Source organism: Ixodes scapularis, unplaced genomic scaffold, assembly GCF_016920785.2.
Source record: "Ixodes scapularis isolate PalLabHiFi unplaced genomic scaffold, ASM1692078v2 PGA_scaffold0__279_contigs__length_252992795, whole genome shotgun sequence".
NCBI classification, from domain to species: Eukaryota; Metazoa; Arthropoda; class Arachnida; order Ixodida; family Ixodidae; genus Ixodes; species Ixodes scapularis.
The window spans coordinates 117,481,378-117,503,400 of NW_024609835.1; the positions used below are offsets into that span (position 1 = coordinate 117,481,378).

The following is a 22,023-nucleotide window of genomic DNA, read 5'->3' on the forward strand; positions in this document are numbered from 1 at the left end:
CGCAAGGTAACGACAATGCTGGACGCTATGTTGCCCCACGAACCGGCTGTCGACGTAAGCGACGACGCCCAGGTGGTTGCCCAAAAGGCAGAAGAAGTCCGTCAGCTCGCCAGACTCCGTATTAAGGTTCAACAACCGTCGACACTGGCCGCTACAACCTTCGTCGTCGGGACATCCACTTCCAGCCCGGACACAGGGTGGACACCGATTCGCCGCCGCGGTCTCAGCGAGAAACTCCTGAAACGTTACTTTGGACCCTACAAAGTGCTTCGTCGACTCGGGGATCTGAACTACAAGGTGATGCCCGACGGAACACGGACTTCGTCACGCCGCCCTCCACGGCCGGAAGTCGTCCACTTCGTGCGACTGAAGCCGTACGACGCCCGATAGGACTGTGGACCTTATGTGTTCCGAATGACTCTTTAGCTTACCGTTCTTTGTTTTGTTTGGTTTTTGGGTTGCATCGGGACGATGCACTTTTTAAAAAGGGGAGTAATGCCGCGCGCGCAGCTGGCCAAGTAGGCAGCGCGCGCGTGGCCTAACGGCTATCGCGCTTGCTTTCCACGCTGAAAGCCAGGGTTCGAATCCTGGCCGTGGAGGCGCATTTTTGTTGACCCTATAAAGTAATGTTCTGGTAAATTCGAGAACCATGTTGGGGAGGGAGGGCTTGCGAGGTCAGAATGTTCTACACGCCGAACCTTCTACGCCGATTATTCCAGAAGCCCACACTTTGGGCTCCGCGTGGCGATCTGCAGTCAGTCTTGCACCAGCGTTCGCCTCTGCTGTTACGCCGACTTGACGCCCGCGACGCTCTGTTATTATCTTTTGTACCCATTTATTTTCATCACAAGTTCGCCAGATTAAACGTTTATTCCTTCCTGTTTATTGTTTTTTTGGTCACCACCCGTGACAATATGCTATGCTTGTTTCGCAATCTAGGCTATATATATATATATATATATATATATATATATATATATATATATATATATATATATATATATTTCAGTGTTTTAGATGCGTATTTTGTATAGTTATACCTTGTTATGTACTTCGTAATATCGTCTGGTTTCTAAACATTTTTCTGAACATCTTTTTCTGTCTTGGCGTTTGATGGAACATTGTTTTCTATATTGAACTTTAAGGAACCAGTGCCTCGTCAGGCTTCACAGCCTTTTTCTCTGTCCCTTCTTTCGGACACAATCCGAAAGAAAACAAGAAAAATGTTCTCGCAACAACAGAGCGTCAAGACAATAATAACTTGCTTCCCTTAAAAAAAAAAAAAAAAAGAACACTAGTTTGTTTATATCTGCAAGTTGCAGGGCCCAATGGTAAACAATCGTTTTTAAAAGAGCAAAGAACCAGGATAAATAGTCAGGCTTGCATTGAGAGCTTGAGCGCAAAGGAAAACGGTCGAGGTGCTAACATCCGGGACATGAGCAACCAGGTCATCCACATGTGCCATGGCGGTGTGTTTCCTAACTTAACAGGTGCCAGCATCTGTGACATATGTTATATATTGACGGGTGTCAGAATTTGAGAGCTAAAACGTGAGCAAAGTGGGTCACTTAGATAATCGTGCCTGTTACGTTGCATGGTACGGTAGTCCAGCTCATGGACGACCGGTGACTCGATAGCTCGGCCTAATTGCCACGATTGCCATTAACCTGGGGCAGCCTAATTAGGACGGGCCGCCTGGCGACTGATTATAATTAAGCTTGCTCTGTGTGCTTCTTAGGATGGCTCAACTGACGAATGTTGCTGACTCCCGCGTAAACGTTCAAGAAAATAGCGTACAGTAATATGGTGGTGAAACTCTTAACTCATTTCAAAAGCCGCCATTGCTCGTGCTCAAGACCTAAGGTAGAAACAAAGTATCCTGCGTCCAGCGGCCTTCGGCACTTTATCGGCAACTGACAATCCTAACATCAATATTTCTTTTATCGTTGCAAAATTAATGGAAGTGATTCATAGGGCGTCACCTTCAATATCTTAAGCTTGGAAAAGCCTTATTTGTAGAGAAACAATATATTAAATTAGTCAGATTTTAAACTATTATTCCGAATGAATGACGTAGATGCCGAAATGGTGCACTGCTTTTGGATGATTTTTAACCCAAAGTATCGTTTGACTTTCTCTCCTTATTCCTCGTTCATCACGGCAATCAGGGGTGCGCCGGCGAGCGCGTTGCCCTCCCCTCCCGATCAGCTAATGTCTCACTTATTTCGCTTTGCGCTTTCAACGCCCCAAGTGCTCTAGTCTCGTCAAACAGTTTGATTGACGCCCATTGGACTTCGGCAACAAAAGCGCAGTGCCGTAGCCGCGAAAGTCCAATCGGCGTGCTTTGTGAACTTCGGCCCAATCTTTGTGCTTGACGATTTAGTGAACCTGGACGTAGGGGCCAGTTCTTTCCAATAAAGATTGTTTCTTTTTTTTCCTATCTCTGCTCTTCCGGTATATGTACTTTCTATGTACGCAGACGACGCGCCACCTTTCAGGTCGAGTTTTTTTTTTCGTAATGTGATATCGATATTTCTGCCCACGCCTAGCGAAGGCAAATATATTGACACCGACGCACCGGCCTACGGTAGATTTAAATGACCCAGCACAATTCGCGCCGACCGCATACGCCAAGATGTTCCGCTACCCCCGAAAGCAGAAGAAAAGAGTGATAAATATATCCAGCCGTATTCAACAGACGTCACTAAAGTCCCTAGATAAAAGGTTCCTACAATAGCGACATTTTTTGGAGCGCCGACCTCGGGACGGTGCAAGTTTTAGGAAGCGAATGGCGCCGCACAGCAGAGGTTTGAACTGAATGCCGCCATTTCGTTCCAGCGCAACGTGCTTTGTAATTTGTATTGGTTTTCGTTATTTGTAAAACAAGTATCAAAGGACCTTAGACGTCACTAGCACGTGCTTAACATCTGACTGCGTCATCGGTTAAAATGATCACATGGCAGGGGGTAATCATGGCTAAGTAAGCACCCGGTATTCACAGACCAAATTTAGTCGCCCCGAGCGGCTTAGGAAGCGACTAACAAATCTTAGTCGCGGGGTATACGGCTAGATTAGCCGGTGTTTAGCGGGTGACTAGCGGCTCAACGCCATGACCGACTACTATCATGTCTGACCGCCAGCGCTAACGATGTACCTACTGTCTTGGAACGCTGAGGGACACATCTAGAGAGAAAATTGGAGTAGCACAGATTGGGTAGAAATGGAGATGTTCAGAGGTCATAGATACCACAAAAGCGATCTCAGCAAGGCGCTGGAAGACGAGAAAGCCCTCAGTTACGGGCGCTTTCATACTTGTGTATGTTACTGGCAACCGGCTGCCGTGCTTTCTGCCTTGCGTTTGATTACTTGCTTCATAAAACTCTGCCCCGGACAATCGGTCTCTTATTATAACATTTGGTGTTCCCTAATAAATATTTACTTATAAGTTTTTACACGCTAAAATCCCCATTTACACAGTGGCGTTTAAGTACGCGCATGCGTGAGCAATCTTCTTATGTCACTTCCGCTTGGCACTCCACTGACGAGATAGTCACCCGCTTTCTTCACTCTCGTGGATACCCCTGGGTCTAGTCGCTTCTTAGTCGCTGATCCTTCGCTTAGGTCGCGACTATCTAGACGCGCTACTAACTTTAAAACAGGACTAATTAGTCACGACTGGTGAATACGGCTGACTGCGTAGCGCCGTCGAGTGTGCCTACATCACCGTTGACGTCGTTACCTACGTTTCTAGATTAGCGCAGTTGTGGGACTTCCGCAAAGGTGGCGCCCCCGCCTCCACCCCTCCAGTCCGCCTCTCGTAAAGCCTCTTAAAGCTTTAGCCTCTCTTTGTTCACAGCGCCATTTCGGGTTTCGTTTCAAAACTGTACTCCAGAATACCACGAGGCGCCGTCTGGACGCTGTGCTTCTAAACATATGCATTCTATAAAACACACTCCTGCTTACGGTGCTGCAGATACCATAGCAGCTGTCCGCAAAATGGCAGCGCATTGAACGACGGGAGCCGGACCGTGGGGCGAGAGGGGAGGGAGAGGCGGCAGGGTAACTGCTCATAGCCTATATGGGCAGTTCCGTAATTGAGTTCATCTAATAGTGTCGGTCGTCGGTGTGACTCCAAGCGAAGACAGATATATCGACGTCACCGTCGTTCTTTTCACGATTATTTCCGGTTTGAAAGAACCATCAGAATTTGAAATAATTCAACCAGTAGAACCTGAGTTTCTACGTTTTTTTTTCAGCAAAATGTTAATGCGAATAATTTAAAGTTGCCGCGAGATGGACAAGAATGACGACAATAATAACTCCTGGAGAGGGTGAACAAGGGGATAAAGGATAAACATAAATCTCCAAACACAGCTAGCTGACTGGTGCGCGACTGAAAAAATCCGCCCGGTCCTGATATCGAACCAGGGTCCTTTTCTTTCCTAGTGTAGCGCCCTACAAAACGAGCTAACCAGGAGTTAGACATTAGTAGGGCAAACAGGTTTTAATTGCTGCCAGCACTCTAACACCAACAAGAGTTAAAGGCCTGATTTTAAGGTTATGATGTTAATAAAATTAATCGAGAGGTGCCGCGAGCTCGAAAAGAATGACAACATAATAATCCCTGGAGAGGATGAACAAGACGGACAAAGGACATACACAAATCTCCAAACACAGCTAACTGCTATGTTTGGATATTCTCGTGAGACAGCAATATATAGTTTACATGCAGTCTTCACAAATAAACGGTTTCGTCACGGTAAGCACAATAAGTTCAATCCTTTATTAAAAAAAAAAAAAAGATCTTTCAGCGTCAAATATAAAGTTCATAGCGTTAAACAACAAAACGAACTAGACAGCACAAAGAAACCTTAGACACATTCAGCGAGGGTTGGCGCATAAGGCAGGAACACATGTATGAAGAACAAAGAAAACGTACGAAAATTGGCATTAAAAAAATAATTCTTCAACATTTACTAAAAGAAAACAAACAAAAAAACGGTGGAAAGATGGCTTACAATGGATCTTCGTGCTCTTAAATGAGCCGTTCAAATTGGCGGCTGCACATCCAAAGTTCAAGCTTTCACTGAATGTAGTTGGACGAGGTGGATTTTAGGTGGCGAAATTTTAAGGGATTCCTCTTATTCCTGTAAAACATTTGTCCGAAAATTTTGCCATGATGAATGCTGGACGGGTTCACAGGCAACCGAGTTAACGATGGGCGTAACGTGTGTTGCAATCTCCCGACAGGCGTAGCGAGCAAACGACAGAGTGGGTCATCTACACATTGCACATATCGGAAAACAGCGCCACACGTTACCGCTACCGCTAACTCAGTTGCCTGTGAACCGGTCCACCAATCCCCCTACCAAGTTTTTTTTGTTGTTTTGTTTTGTTTTTTTTGCAGGAAGTGAGTTATGTTTTAAGATGTCACTAGCTGAATTCCACCTTCTCAATATAAATTTGATAAAAGTAAAAAAAAAGCATTATGTGCGGGTGCCGCTTTTCCGGTTTGTTTTAATGAGGACAAATGCAATGTGAGCACCCTATACACTAGGGTAATCGCGACAATGCTTTTAAGGAGTTCCCATTTGCAATTTGCTGTGCACAAAATAAGCTAGTTCCACGAAAATAGAATGAAACAATTTTACAATGCTGCAATTTTCATCCGAATCACGAAGGTATTCTTTTTCTTTGCACATTTGTGTTTCAGTTTCAATTCCCAAGTGATTGATCAGATTTAAAACAAAACAAATGCTTCTACTTTGTTATGGTTGACCTTGCAATAAACCAACTGGACGTTAGCAACACTTTTTCTTGTATGTAGGCCACTTTATATGTCTTGTCGCGGCTCTCTATTTGTAAAATAATTAACAACTGGTTCAATCCGAAGTTTTGATGCAGCATATCCATAAGATAGGTTTCCAGACCAAAGACAGCTAAAAACAGCGGCTAAATACATAAAAAGTCAGATTTCTTATTTTGATGATTAAAATGCTGAAGAAGAGTAGTCTTAATTATGGATTATGACCATCTTTGTCTTTGAGGTGAATGACATTACAGTAATTTCATCAATGTTTGCATGTTCAAATCATGTCCAAGATATAGAACTCTGCGACAGTGCTCGTTGGAACTTGGAACTCGTAATGTCTAAGCTTTTGCTTCATGTTTAGCCTGTCAACGGCGAAAACGATCTACGAAAACTCACTATTCAGACTTCACGCTGCAACCACTACGCCCCTACAGCTTCTCGATTTTTTCAAACGAGGGTGCTTCCAGCTCGCACACATAGTTCGTCAGTCTGAACTGGCTAATATCTGTTCAATAACAGCGACACAGGTGTAGTAAACGAGAAGTATGGCACTGGAGCGAAAACGAACAGTATGCAAAGGCAGCCTCTTGCTGCGCGGTGTTTCGGGAACTTCTATAGCAAGTGTCCTTTTGCAGACGACTGGTACGCAATATAAAATAGGTAGCAGTTTGGAGTTCCGATAAGATTCCTGAGATTCTCTCGGGGATACGAGAATGCGACGGTATTCAAACAATGTGCAAACTAGAGATAAAACGCGTGCTCATGCACTGGCGTCTAATTAAGCTCACGCCAAGTTGAGCGCCAATATAATTTCACCATTGTTACTTGTGGGCACTGAAGTTTTGCATAGTTCAGATTTTTTTTTTTTTTTAATGCCATAATTATTTACTGTCTCTTTGAGCGTCTCGAAACTCTGGTGGGATGCGAGATCCGGAACCGAAATTTCCGCTGTGCGTTCTTACTTGCTCGAGATAAGCGAAAACATTTTCTCTGCGGTCAGTATAAGTACAGAGTCGGTCCTGCTCCCCGCGGAATGTTCGGCCCAACTTGGACGCCGGGTGTGGAAATCCGCGGGAATTCTCCCGCGAGTTATCAGAGTGAACGCATCGTTAGGTGGTCGGCTTTGACACAAAAGGGCAAGAATACTAGGACCAAGCCCTCCGGCCAGAAAACTGTAACATTCCTCAAAACGTCTTGCAGTAACGAGTAACTTTCGCTCAGAGCAGCTGTGACTCGGACGTTCGAGTGATGTATCGCACTCGATATCTCCGAAATTTCAGTATTACAATCTCACACATCAATCAGTTGCGTAAGAACGCATAAGAATAATAATAAAAAAACAAATTGGTGATAAAGCATGGTACTAAGGCGGTGAGAAAACTGATCGCGATGATAAGTGTCATAAAATGTGATGCGGAATATTATGGGAAGGGCGGTGATTATCGTGGGGATAGGACGGGGATAATACAATACTGGTAATGATTTTGATAATGCACATCACGGTGTGGCGATGATGTTAATAATTACGATGATGATAAGGACGATGATGACAATCATGGTGGTAAAAGGATGATGATTACAACGAAGGGGAGACGGATGGTCGTGGTAGTGATCGCAATGATGGAAGTGGCATAACGTATAGTTTGACCTATATGTCCTTTTTTGTTTTTGTTTGTCTTTACTCTAGGTCTTCGATGGTTGGGAGAATTACGGGGATTATTTCCCAACTCAAGAGGAGCATCCGAAACCGATGGATCAAAGATTCGCGGAGTTCTGTGGCCCCATCAAACCCTGGAAGCCCTTCACAACGTCGCAGAACGTCGGCGTAGTCATGTTCAGAGTGCCCACCAGAGGAAACTACTTCTCCGTCTTGGTCACGTTCAGGAGGAACCCCAAACGTAAGTCCCGTACACTGTACCCGTCACGCTTTGTCCTTCAGTGAATCCAGTGACAAGGCGGAAAGTCGCATCTCAAAAACCACAAATCAAATAAATAGAGCAATCCAGTGCTTCCCTGCTCACACCTTACTAGATCTCTGAAGAAAGATATATATAATATATATATATATATATATAGCCAGGGGGGGAGGGGGACCCATGGGGCCCGCCCCCCTCCAAAAAAAATCCATTTTGCTGCGACATCGTTTCCCACCTCCCCCTCATACGGCATTTTGTCTTGGGCGGGCCCCTCCCGAAACAAAATCCTTACCACGTGCCTGATATATATATATATATATATATATATATATATATATATATATATATATATATATATATATATATATATATATATATATATATATATATATATATATGGTGTTTCAGAAAACGCAGGCCAAATCGTTCCTGCGAAAACTACTCATCGCAACGAAAAAAGGCTTGTGGCGTTGTGTTCCTGGGCCAGGGGCCCATTTTAGAAAATTATTAATGTCCGGGATAATTACCTTGTTAATTATTTTTGCCTAATTAACTTTTTTAATATTGTGTTTAAGGGCATGGTTTCAATTAGAAAATTGCTGAGCATCATCGAAGACCACTAAACCAACAAATTGCAGAATGATAGAAGGCACGCGAAGCATTTTACGGCTTTCTGAAAAACCGCACAAATTCGACGGGTGTTTAAGTTTCGGTTTGTTATCGGAGCGCATCTCCGCCCCGACGGCACCGCGCCCCGCGAAGAGATACTGCAAGCAACATCTGCTGCGCAGTTATCGCGCGAGTCGCGACGCAGTAGAGTCTGGTTGCACTATCTCTCCACGGGGCGCGGTGCTGCCGGGGCGGAGATGCGCTCCGATAACAAACCGAAACTTAAACACCCGTCGAATTCGTGCGGTTTTCAGAAAGCCGTAAAATGCTTCGCGTGCCTTCTATCATTCTGCAATTTGTTGGTTTAGGGGTTTTCGATGATGCTCAGCAATTTTCTAATTTAAACCATGCCCTTAAACACAATATTAAAAAAGTTAATTAGGCAAAAATAATTAACAAGTTAATTATCCCGGACATTAATAATTTTCTTAAATGGGTCCTAGGCCCAGGACCACAACGCTACAAGCCTTTTTTCGTTGCGATGAGTAGTTTTCGCAGGAACGATTTGGCCTGCGTTTTCTGAAACACCCTTTATATATATACACAACGGGTATGGTGGCGGGTGGCCGAAGGCGTGGGTATATAACTGAGAAGAATAAACCCTTAGTGAAAACAGCAACAACGGACGATTTATTCTTCGACGTTTCGGCCGGAGTCCGGCCTTCATCAGGAAGACGAAGGCGGGACTCCGGCCGAAACGTCGAAGAATAAATCGTCCGTTGTGGCTGTTTTAACTAAGGGTTTTTTCTTCTCAGTTATATATATATATATATATTGCGCGTATTCTGTTAAGATGGTGGCATTCCTATTAATTGCGTGGATTTACTTGTCTACAGCATTTCAAAACCTAAGACAGCCTGTAAGGTGGAGGGAGTTATGTAGATTCTGGGGTGATCACAATCGAATTACAGATTATGAAGCTACATTCCCTTGCACATTGACCCACGTAACGTTATTGCAGACAGAGAAGTTGAAAAGGCGAATTGGGCGTCGAGTTCGCTGTCGCACTTTGAGAGCAATACAGTGCGCGGACAGTGCACCGGGGAACTTCACAGCAGAGGGGAACCGAAGGGATGTCAAGAAGAAAATGAAAGGCGACACGCGGCAGGAAGCAGGGCGGTCATATAAAGCGACTACAAACTGAATCTGACAGAACGTATTGCCCCCCCCCCCCCCCCCCTCCCCGGTATTTTGTATTTTATTTTGAATGCGCATTCCGGCTAGAAATTATCTTGGTACAATCTTGACAGGGAGCAGTTATTTGAATACGGGGTTCCGAGGCTCTTGTTTTTGTCGTTGTTTCCCTTTTGGTGTTTTTCTACAATACAAACAGCACACTTTTCTGGAGGCAATACCAATCTGTCGTGAAAGTTTTTTCGACGTTCAATAAACACAAAAGAAAATGAAGTCATATACACTTTTATTATAAAGCCTGTCACAATACAGTGCGAAGTGAACGCTGCCTATTGTACTCTCGGTAAAAACGTCTCGTAAAACCATTAGTCCAGCTCGTATGGCACACGTTTGCACCCAGCCTCTCCTTCCCAGTGCGAGGAAACAGACGCTGCGCGGCATCCTGCAATCTCTCCTTATATCCACTGTTGTCGCAAGTCAAGGTGGTCCTGACTATGCATATCAAGTGTACTGGGACTTACTTAGCGTGTAATTCTGCTGAGCAGCTTCTTTAACAGCCTGCTGTTAATTTCAATAACCGTCCTTGCGTCTCGGATTCTCTGTTTTTCTACTTCTCCATCCATCCTATGCCTTTTCTCCTAAGTAGAATTCACCACTTGATTATTAGTGGCTTCCATCACTGGCTCCATAATGTTTTTAGCCATGAGCCTGTGGAAAATAAAGTAAATGTTAGATTTATAGTTTAGCCTGTGTCATACGGGGAAACAAATATATTTTTATTAAAATGTCTCCGAGAATTCTTGATAATATATACTTTAGGACAGCTTTATCTCCATCGGCTGCCTTCAATTTCTCTCGCCATAAATACCATAAAACAAAAAAAAATTAACTTTCTGAATGTGACATGAGTATTGTGATGTTCGGTAGCGTTATAATAAGAATTAAGGCCCGTGTCTTTGTAACTCTGGGTTTTCTAGGATGCTTTGCGCGCGCAGATCGAGTTTGCGTATTAAAATGCACTATGGCAAAGCAGTTTAGTACCTTTTTAATTTGCAATGATTCCCTAACAAATGGCTTGGTTTTCGGAGGAAGGCCTTTAAAAACCAAATTAAACGTTTGCACATGCTTACTTAGAAACATATCTCTATAAAAAAAGCGATGTATTTCTTAGATTTTATATATGTAAATGAACACTATTAGCTTAATAAGTTGCATTACGAGTCTAAAAAAAACGTTTGTCGGGCAAGGGCATAATTTCTAAAATCAGAACGTGCCGGATTTGTTTTACTATTTGTGAGAATGTATTCAGAGATTATGATTTCAGTAAATTGGAGGTGACTTGAAGATCTGATAGCATGGAGATTTAAATTACTTGTACCCGCAGAGTGGTCAAATGTATACTGTGAACATTAGTGCGGCTATGTCCACTGCTGCGTTCACGAGGGCATTCTTAAACTTTGTCATATCGTATTTTTTCTCATACTCCTGCCACCTCAGACATTTTGAACCGCGTGCGGCCTGAGACCATTCCGGCGAAAAGCGAAACAGCCCACCTTTCTGTCTGACAACAACACATGCAATGCCATCGTGTCATCTCATGATCATTGTATTCACCTTCGGTTTTCTTTTCCCGAGACACCTTTGGGAAACTTTAAACGCAGAATCAGCGTCACGAACGTAACCTAGTTACGTTCTAGGTTTTTTTTTATTTGTTTAGTTGTCTTCATTTGTTATTGCTAGAGGTCTATTGTTTTCTATACATTTCTCTACATCAAGCTCACGTAGGTCTTCAGTCATCCACTTACGTACGACGTTTCCTAAAAATCAATAGTCGCGTATCCTTTCTGCAGCAACCACCAATTAATCCCGTCCTTCCGTGATTTCTTTTTTTCTTCTATTTTTGTCTATATCTTCGCACGGCGGGCACCAACAGCTTGCAACGTGCTGCTGCAGCCGCTGTCCGAGAGCCCCGTGTACACCCTGCGCAACTACGGCCGGCGCGTCAACTGCAGCGCCGCATTCATCTTCCCCATGAACTTCCGGATACTGGCCACCAGCATCGGGTCCCAGGGCTTCTCGGGCTCCACCAACAGCGAGCTCGAGACGGGACTCATTACCAAAGTAAGCGCCTCGGCTAGTGCTCGGATTTTAGAGTTCTTCCGACTGCTCGATCGGGGGCTTCATTTGGAAATCCAGCTGCGAGAAGATGACGAACGCGTCGATCATATGGAAGCGTCTCCACCTCTCCACCTGCTTTCCTCCTTGCCACGCGAAAACGCACCGAATGCACACTTGCCACCAATCTTCCCACAGGAGGCGTACTCCATTAAATGGCGAATGCTCTTGGCGGTTTCAGTTGCTCCCTCTCTTAAATCTAGGATCTTTAACCTCGGCCGTCGATCGGCATGCCTTGTGATTGGGGGGGGGGGGGGGGGGGGGGCTTTTACACGTTTTTTTTCTCCCCCGTCTCGCTGGACCCTGGAGACTAACGAATCGTTAATGCGATAATTTCGCCAGGGCATTTCCAAATTAGACTCGCAAACTCCGCGAAACCGATGTGGGCGGGTGTCAAGTCTAATCCGATCGACTGTTTAAAGGCCCCTTCCACCCCCTCTCCCCTTCCCTGGTGGTAGGTGAGTATCGACGTTAGCACAGTTCAAGCGCGATGTAGGCACAATTTGTTAAATTGAGGACTCACGAAGGCGTCTGGTAGATTTAATCTAAGCGTTGATGTTTTTTTATTTTTTTTTCGTTCTAGGTGCTAGGGAATTACAGAAAGCATAGTTTTGGAAATCTGTGTTTGCTCGTTTGTTCGCATTTTGTGCTGCGTTAGCTAAGGAAGCAGGGTAGTGGTGACGGTAGAGTGGACTGCGCTAAAATATTTGGATCTAATGGCGACGGTTGCACACTCTCTTTAATACATAGAAAGTTCGGAGCGGAAAACGCAGTTATCTTTCTGTAATCCTGTGAAGCGGAAAAGCCCAAGCCTCAATTTTAAATTTGGGCTTACATAAATCTGGTTTTACATGTAGAATAAAATGCAGTCTCGTGTATTGAATAATTTTATGAGATAAGAGCCTTAATACTTTTTGTTGCTTCAATGTAAATTTTTAATATCTCTGAACTGTTTATTTCTCAGAAAAAAAAAACGGTAATGAGATATATCAGCTGTACTTCGTGATATGGTAGCGACGTTTTTAATTTACAATTCTTGTAACACACGTCAAAAGAAGAACAACCGCTTTCACGACTACAAAAATATAACCTGATACACCCAGCGTGTCGCCGGCTTGCCACTGTTAGGAAGACGGCTCCCTTCTAATAATAAAATTAAATTTGTGACGAACAGTTACGCACTGAACCAGGTTTTACCTTAAGGTGTACCGCAGCACAAAAACTAGAAGGCTGAGCTCGTAGCTTTGGCGGTGCTCCAACTTTGCCCAGGTACACGTAGCAGAGCGCGTTGGATGGAGCACAGATCACAGGGAAGCACATTTCATTTCGTGTTTTTATTCTTTCCTTGTGATCTGCCAAGTTTCGTGCAGCCGAGCCTCGTTCTTGACGGAGAAGTTTCCACTATTAACTAATACTCGCAGTCGTTGATGCGGGAGATGTTAATATGAAAAAAATATATAAGCCCTGTATCTCTTTAGATAGAAAGAAAAAAGCAACATCATAGAATAGAAAGTTCGCCGGTCTCTTTCACATCTTTGCGGTGCACCTAACATATTCCCGCGCGTTTACGTAACTGCCATACCCATACTCCGAGCGTATCAGCTAAGGGTAAGTGACATGACCTGCGAGATAAGGTGGTCTTTTAGTTAGGCTGCTTTCAGCGCGAACTCGCTACCTTCGGAAACACTTTGGCATATCCAGAGCTCTGGACGTGCTCGCTCATCCAAGGCACGACGGAAGGCACGGAGCACGTGCTGAAGGGACGACATCCAAAAGAGACGCCCTGCCGTTCTGATTCAGTCGATGACTGTACTCCCTCCTAGAGCATAGACCTAATAATTAGCACCAAGTTCAAAGTTGCAGTGCGCCTCTCAGCCACATCAATAAGGCTCATTAGCGACCGCATTGTGATCCGTCGAGCATGCTTTGAAATTACTCGTAACCTACACCAATTATCACTGAATGATAGTTTTATTCGCGTTACTATCATCATTATGACGCGTACGTCATGTTGTCAAACGGAAAAAAGGGCGGCACAATCTGAGCGTCCATAAGCCTTGTAGGATTTCGTTCTCGACAACGTGATGCTATTAGAGTTCTCGAGATATATCATGTTTCCTGATTGATGGAAACAAGACTCACTTGATTTGCATGTCTGGTCGACTCACCCCCGCCAAGTCGAATAACCTCGGGTGTTTTGATTAGAGGGGAGGCGTTAACTTACTGCTGTTTGAAGTTTAAAGGCTTTAGGTTGGGCATTTGCGGCTGTACGAGAGATTAAATTGAGATATGTAAAGCCCCACTCCTTCGTAGCCTTTCGGTCACGCAGATATCCCTTGAACAGTGTTTACTGAACATCGTTTGTTTAGTAGACTAACGGCTGATTACGTGAAACCTTCGCACAGATATTCGTAGGTGACAGCTTAGAAAGACTTCAGCACGCTCAATGAAACCCCCCTCCCCCCCCCCCCCCCTCCTCCGCTGCTCATTAAATAAGAGCTACCAAAGTCGGGGCTGAGTTTAAGCTGCTGAATTATCTAATAGATGTAATCGCTTGTCTAATGCATGGCCTCGCCAATTTGATAACTTTCAGATATAAGTAACCTAAAAAAATAAGTTTTATTCCAACATGCAGTGCTTTTATGTTTAATCTTAAGCTGGCACGCAATTTTGCATTTATGTACAATCTCTGTAGCGTCTCTCGCGTTATTTGTGTCAGTCGTTATGAATATTCGCGTATGTTACGTAATCGCCTATTTCCTACATTAGATGCCAACTCTACAAATGCTATTTTTTTAATGATACCCGTGTCCAGTGCAAGAAACGTGGAATGCAAGACTACGCCCAGTTCCTGGGTGGAAACGGTATCAGCACAGAAGGAATGCTCATCGTTGAAGATATCTGCGGTCTTGATTCTACAGCAAGTGAGTTGACCCTCCAAACAACGTTCTTAAATCATGAAAGAAAAAGAATCGCGGCACAAAACTATAGGGTAGTTATCATTTAAAAAAAAATGTTGCCTTAGTTTGCCACAACGAGAAGTGGTTTGAAAAAGTACGACTACCTTGTTTGTGGCTTTTTCACCATTGACCCCCCTTGTAAGCTGTGCCCATCACTCGCAAAGAAAGGTAAATTCGTAGAGTCACCATAAGAGCCTAAGAAGTGTAGGGTGTGGTGAGTTTCGAATGTCTCATTGTTGTTTCACAGTCAATGAGATTGCGGCACGGGCCGAAAAGAAAGACGAAGAACGAATGACAAAGCAAGAAGCGTGAACACAATAAGCCACACCCTACGTTTCTTAGGCTCTCAGTGACTACGCATTGTAAACACTGGAGCTAAGAAAAGACGGCACGAACAGCAAATGTAGGGCACCAAACGCAGTTCTTGTCGTCGTGTTGATCGCTTTTAAAGTGTAACTAAACAGCTATAGTTAAATGTTTGATGAAACGCACATTGTAGCAAATGTCTGACAATGTAACGAGGCCCTTAGCCTCCAGATTTACAGTAAAATCGTTTCCTAAATCTAAAAAACGTAATCTTCTCGGAGTTGCAAAACAAGCTGGAACCTAAATGGCATATCCTAGGGTTCGCCACCCCGAACCGGAAAAAACTACACATTCATTAAAAAAAAAAAAAAAATAAAGAAACGTCGGTTGCAGTAGAAGCAATTTCTTTAAACGGATATTGCGCATCTGATTGAAAAACGAAGCTAATTTCCGTTAGTCTTTGTAGGGTGGGTTTTCGTACGCGAGAATATATTACAGTCCATTGTTTTGTTCTCTGACTTGGGATCGAATGTAATAAGGAGCCGCGTACAGTTTCGGTTTTCTTTTCATGACGTCCATCCTTAGCAGCATTTATACTTGTTGAAACTTGGACACCGATTCCCTGTTCCTATCTGATGTGAATTCTTTAAGATACTTTAAAAACTCGTATACAACGTCCAAAAAGTTTTTTGTTTGTCTTTATTTATGCCTGCACAGTGACGGCTTACTAAATATTTGAGGTGTTCCAATAGGAATAGTCGTTCCCCAATCGCGGTGTTTTTCTTTTTGAGAGAAACAAAGCTATACTTGTTGTTGGATGAGATTTTTTTTTTTTTTTTTTCGGCGACTGAACATTAACTCGCCTTAATTCATACGTGACTGGCTTGTGGACGTACTCTTGTCGACGACCAGAACGAGCAAAGAATAAACGTGAGACAAAGTGCAGGCTAATGCGGATATCAATCTCGTTGGCGGGCATTCATTCGTAATCATGCGTTTCGGTTGCAGATACACAATTGGTACTAATAAGCAATAAAACAAATAAGTAGAAATATCAAGATTCCTTTTACACGTCTCATGCATTATTTGATTTAGTGGTTGCACTGTCGGAACTCTTTGCATGTTCCTACAAGTGTATGTTTAAAAAAGAACGGCGGTTAGAATTCTTAAAGCAAGCATGTCGTCCGTCGTTTTAGCCGTATACATGTTTAAAGCATGTTTGATTCTCGATCAAGTGCTAAATACTTCAACTTGACGCGCAGTTTAGGAGCATTTTCATGACAGTGTCATTTGTCTTAAGAATTCTAAACCGGTGTTCACAAACCTATTTTTGTGAAGTACTCGATAGAAAAATGATAGCCAATTATTTTATGTTGTGTTATTAGGCATAAGAATGGAGGACCGGGTCTGACCCGAGTGTGCAAAGACAAATACTACCTGCTGTACACTTTTGAAGAAATCAACAATAAGGTTGTTCGCACTTTAAAAGCGTGACTTCAGTTGCCATCGTTTCTCTCGTTGACAACCGAGCGAGTCTCCCTTTTCCTTTTTTCTTTGGGCTCGCGCACGCCCATTCACGCAGACTCCGGAACAGGTGGCGCCATCTGGAGACCAGCAGACAAACCGTACCTTACGAAATGGTTGAATAAATTCAATACAGCCCGTAGTACGCCGTGCACGGTGGCTGTCCCGTTATTCTGGTCTGCTATATTGTTACCTGAGACCCTTCTGGCCTGTTCTTCTCTTCTTTCTCTTTTTAAGAAAAATGACAATCAAAACAAGATTAAACACTAACTTGCAGATAATTTACAGAAAAACACAATTGAAATTAACAGTAGCCTCCGTGAAATGTTGACCTAATATACAAGGTGGTCCCAAATTATTTTGCACCAAACTTTATAAAAAAAAAACAATAAAAAAAAACGTAGCACTCTGCGGTAGGACGTTTTTCGGCAAAGCGTTAGAACGTTTTCTGGGAAAGTGCGCAATTTTTGTTGCAGTGCGCCTAGTTAAATAGGTCGTTAAGGCTAGTTAGCTTTTTTATTTATTTGTGTAAGAGCCGAGGTGGGGGGGGGGGGGGGGGTGAATTGGAAAATTGAAAAGCGCATTGAGAAAAACCCAATTGAGGTGTTTCATACAAGACCACGCTTTGCGCGCTTCTTTTTATTTCCCCCCCCCCCCCCCCCCCCCCCCCAAAAAAAAAAAAAAATGCCCTGAAAGATAAAAAAAGACCACGTGACAACCTGCCCGCGCTGCGCGCTTGCAGCGCTTTTAGTTGCGCTCATCTCCAGGGGCTACCCCAGCACGGAGCCCTGACTATGACAGCGCGCCAGTGATAACATTATTTTTTTTTTTTCTTCAAAGCACGTTTGAAAGCATTGAAGCGTGACACGCTGGTGCGTTGTCACATGGTCTCTCTTTTATATTTCGCGGGCTTTCTTTTTAAGCTAATACCAAGGAGCGCCCGAAGGGTATTACGTAGGAAACACCTTAAATGAGCGTTACTCAAATCGCTCTACAACTTTCCAATGCACACATCGGCTCTTAAACAACTAATAAAAGAGGGCTAATTAATCTTAATAAACTAAATAATTCGGCAGATTAAAAAAAATCGTACTTTCCCACAAATCTTTTTAACAACATACTGTTGATTTCACTCTCGCAGGACACCCTGCATATTTATGATCTCTATCGCGGTTCTCGCAGTTGGTCAAGCTTCATGCCACCGCACCATCAGAACTTTTCTTTACCTCTTTTTTTAAACCTGCCTCAGTTTGCCGCGATCTTTGATAATTGTCAGGTGGATGGAAATCTAGAAAATCTGGGAAGTCTCAATCTGCAAATCAAAATGTATTCTATATAAATAAAACAAAAGCATTCCTGCTTGTCGTGTGTAAAAACAAAGAATTCATATTTAATCGAGTTTCTGTAGTTTGACGTTGTTCCCTACGTCACAACATATTTCTTTTTTCTTTCTTGGTTGCAACTACGAGTTCAGAGGTCGCTTCTGTTTATCTGCTTCAGGCAAGAAAGCCATCCAGATCCCGTGCGGCAGCACCGCCGTTCGCCTGGTGTCCAGCGGCCGATACGAAGACTCGCTCACATTCGGCTACGAGCCGATCATCGAGATTGAGCGCCTGCGCTCCTGCGCCAAAACGGCCATATCCGTGTGACGACACTGGTAAGAGCGTACGCTAAAATATTTAAAGAAAAACTTATTTCTTTATATCACCGTGGCATCAGGGACGTCATTATAAAGGGAAAAGGTCTTAATAAGCACAAGGTTATCACAGTCATGTGATATACGTTGCCGCTGTAGTTAGTGATAACATAAAACGGAATTGCATGGCGAAGACAAGCCGCTTCCTGGCCTCATATCGTGGATTGAAGATAAAATGTTCTATGGGGAATGAAGTTTGTAGTTCCATCCTCATGCACGTATTTGTTGTGTTTGCTACAGCATTATCTTAAAGAAAGGACTGGTCAGGTCATGTGGATCGGCATCAAGGTTTGCTTTTAGAGACCAGCCGGAACGTTTAAAGATGAAGCTGTTGGTACTCTTTATTAATAAGCTGTAGATCGTGTGTTCAACCTATTCCGTATTTTTATGTTGAAACGCCCCAATGCAAGATTTGAGCTTTTTTTGTCACTAAAATATTTTTACTAATTTATTATTTGAGGTGATGCTAACTACGACATTAATAAAAAAAAAAAAAAAAAAAACAGTGACCTTTGTCACCCTTTATTAACATCTCTAGTAGGTGAAAGCCTCTAAACTTGAACACCAAATCATCATCTTGCGAGCCTCTGGCGGTACACCTGCAATGTCTTAAAGATTGAGGAAAAAATGTTGATGTTCTAGTTGAAATAGCGCCATCGTCTTACTCAGCCAACTCAGTTTGAACTCACTTGATATGTGGCAGAATTCCGCAGATAATTTTATTTGGAAACCAACGGTATGGTTAGGTGAAGCTGCGTTGGCTCCTCAGATGTTCCACTGGAAGGATCAAACTTTAAGTACCTATTTTTCACGAATTACACCTCTTTCTTGTTACGACATTATGACTCGAGACATTTTTCGAAGAACTCCTTCACGCATTGTGCTTTTGTCACCACGGCTTACCATAAATTTAAAATTGCAATCGAAATGGCTCAGATGATAGAACTCTGGAAGATGTCGAGTGAATCAAAAACATATCCTATTTTAGGCTTCGGAGCAGACTAAAATGTAAATATAAAGATAAACGTGCCAAGGAACTGGCACAAATCGGGATAATTTCTCTAATACACGGCGAAGCGGAGAGAATAAGGTGATGCCCTGCGATGAACACAACTCAGAATATCAGGAATCAGTCCTCTCCCGCGCCTTTTTAATACGAATGAGAATTATACCAATGTATACAGTCATGTAATCACTAATCAGCCTTCTGCGCGGTGCACGTCGAAAACTCAATGTCAGCAGTCACGTTGCAATTAATAAATTGTTCCTCTACGTGTACTATCACGTTGAATTAGTGCCCCAGTAACTTAAATGGCAGACCGATATCCCGCTCTATAAACAAGCACAACGCCCTATGTGTGTGTGTGTGCGCGCGCGTGTGTGCGTGCGTGTGTGTGTGTGTGTGCATGTGCGCGCGCGCGCGCGCGCGTGTGTGTGTGTGTGTGTGTGTGTGTGTGTGTGTGTGTGTGTGTGTGTGTGTGTGTGTTAATGCAAACTGCATCTTAGTTAAAGCGAAGTTGGGAGTTAGCTACGCCGCGTAGCCGTTGGTGTCGCCGTTGCTGTACCCGCGTAGACGTTCCATGTCGCCTTCATCAAGTGAATTCAGCTCACTAACATCCTCCTAAATAGTTCTTTTTTTTTTTCGAAACTGTGCGCCGTTTAGGAATCGTTGCGTGAATTATCCGCGACCGCTATGGGTTGGGCACGCCATACTTTGAGTGTGTATTGAGCGTTAGACGAGTGCTCGGATCCAATGACATGCGTCGTGCCCAGGAAATGGCGACCGCTAAGGTTGCTTGATGGGCTCTTGACCACCCGACGTGCATCGGGCCAATTCAGTTGACGTGAATGCATATCACGTGACGCCCCGGTGTTAACAGCGTCACCAGGTCTGGTAACGTTGGGTGTCAAGCTTCGTGGTGTAACGTGACGTCACGCCACATGGCGTCGCTGAACGCTGCGTGACGTGACACCAGGACTTGATACTGCTGCGTCACGTGACGTCAAGCTGTCTCGCAGCCCAGATTTGTGTACACAGTTTCCCTTGTGCGTTATGCGTACTGGACGCTTGGGTGTCCAGCTCTGTATCATTTCTAAAACCTCCTGCTGAAATTTAGAAGGCACTCCCGCACGCTGTGGAAAAAGCAACTTATTAAGCTTCGTTTTCTGTTTCCCTCCCCCAAAACGTAATTACTATATCGAATTGAAAGAAGTATTTTTAATAATCGATTTCTCTCTGTCTTCCTCTTTGTTTCCGTGATTTGCAGACAAGGACGCCCGGGCATCGGAACCTCCACTGACGACAGCGGCAGAGCCGTTTCAAACGAGAATCCGCGCCAAGCTGCTGAGAATGCAGCCACCTTCATGTTCTTCGTCCCATCCGAAACTCTTTCGCCGCTCCCCGTGTACATACCTGTTTCGTCCTCTCATCTGCGATCTCGTTTGCTGTCGAGGACCCCCGTTTGGTACCCCGATAAGAAATAGATGAGTGCACGCACGTGGATAGGCCAATCCCGCGAGGAAATAAATCAAGCACAAACTGGGGAGTCTCGTCTTTCGTTATGGTGGAACGCTCGTGTTGTAGGCAGCGTGGTGCAATCGCCGGTTTCAGATGTGCGTGTTCGTTCGACCCGGTGCTGGTGAACTGGGAAGCTTGTTTTCTCGCGTCCCGATCTTCGTGTCGCCCTCGTATTCTTCCACGTGGCTTGTATTGTCGGAGTAGGTAGATCAGGTAATTGTTTTAAAGTCTTGAAACCAAAATGAAACGGGAGGACTTGAAAATTCGCAAACAATAAAACAGGACGTTCAAATGCAAAAACGATCCTCGTCGTCTATACCTGTTCTTGTTTACGGTAACCCTTGAGTGTTTTTTTTTTCTTGATTGTTACGTGAAGAAACTTGCTCGTGTATTTTGAAACGATTACAGTGATTGACATGTAAAAATTATACTCGAAAGAATTTCGATATCAACCATTTGTTTCCTTGTTTTTTACATAAGTAAATCACCATGAACTGAAAATATTCCAGAACATGACAGTACATGCTCTATTTTTAACCAACAGTTTTAATGATGTATACAGTACAGGGCGTCCATTAAGTACTTTTTCATTTCAAAAATTTTAGGGAGCAAATTATTTGATTTGTTTTTGTTGTTTGCAGTGACTATCAAAGCGTGCACTCATATTCTTTTGTGGTGCTTTGGAGACTTTAAATCTAGTGTCAGGCGTTGCTTTGTTTTGTGCTTTCTCACAACAAAACTGCACGGTGTGTCTTCGTTTATTGCTATACAGGCGCACTGAAGCTAGGATGCAAAGCACATACAAATCCGACGATCATGTCAGTATCTTCGCCAATAGCATAGGAAACCTTTTGCACACGCACACACTTGCTGCTTTAATCTGATTTATTTTATTGGCAGCATCTTTCTTCATCTATACTGGAAATTCCCTTTAAAAATATTTGATGCCATTGGGGAATAGACTGACATGATGTCGGAAATTTGCCACGCGTCGCTCTGTATTCCCGCTGAATTTCTTATAGCAGATTTAATTTTGATGAACCAAGACACAAAGTTTATATTTACGGGGGGGGGGGGGGGGGGGGGGGGAGCGAATTTAGAAAAAAAATTCTTCCAAGTCCAATACAGCACCTGTAACGGAAAAAAGATAATCTCCGTGCAACCTTTGATATTTACTTGCATAAACTGAAAAAAATAAGATAAAAGATAAAGTTTAATTAACAGTGTATTTGCTCTTCTATTTTTTTTCCAAAATTAGTAAAAATAAATATTTATGAATGCCGTGTAAAATGTGTTCACAATAGTGCATATGA

At 43.5% G+C, this 22,023-nt stretch overlaps 1 protein-coding gene across 1 annotated transcript in view; it reads left to right on the forward strand.

Moving 5' to 3' along the window:
• The window catches only part of LOC8034930 (corticotropin-releasing factor-binding protein), a 156,688-nt gene extending 136,067 nt beyond the window's left edge, over nt 1-20,621 (forward strand). Inside the window, exons 5-9 of the mRNA XM_040503524.2 lie at nt 7,500-7,710; nt 11,465-11,652; nt 14,522-14,630; nt 17,997-18,153; nt 20,460-20,621. Coding sequence (XP_040359458.1) covers nt 7,500-7,710; nt 11,465-11,652; nt 14,522-14,630; nt 17,997-18,145 — 657 coding nt within the window. The 3' untranslated portion in view covers nt 18,146-18,153; nt 20,460-20,621. The remainder of the gene's footprint in view (nt 1-7,499; nt 7,711-11,464; nt 11,653-14,521; nt 14,631-17,996; nt 18,154-20,459) is intronic.
• The last annotated feature ends 1,402 nt before the right edge of the window (nt 20,622-22,023 follow it).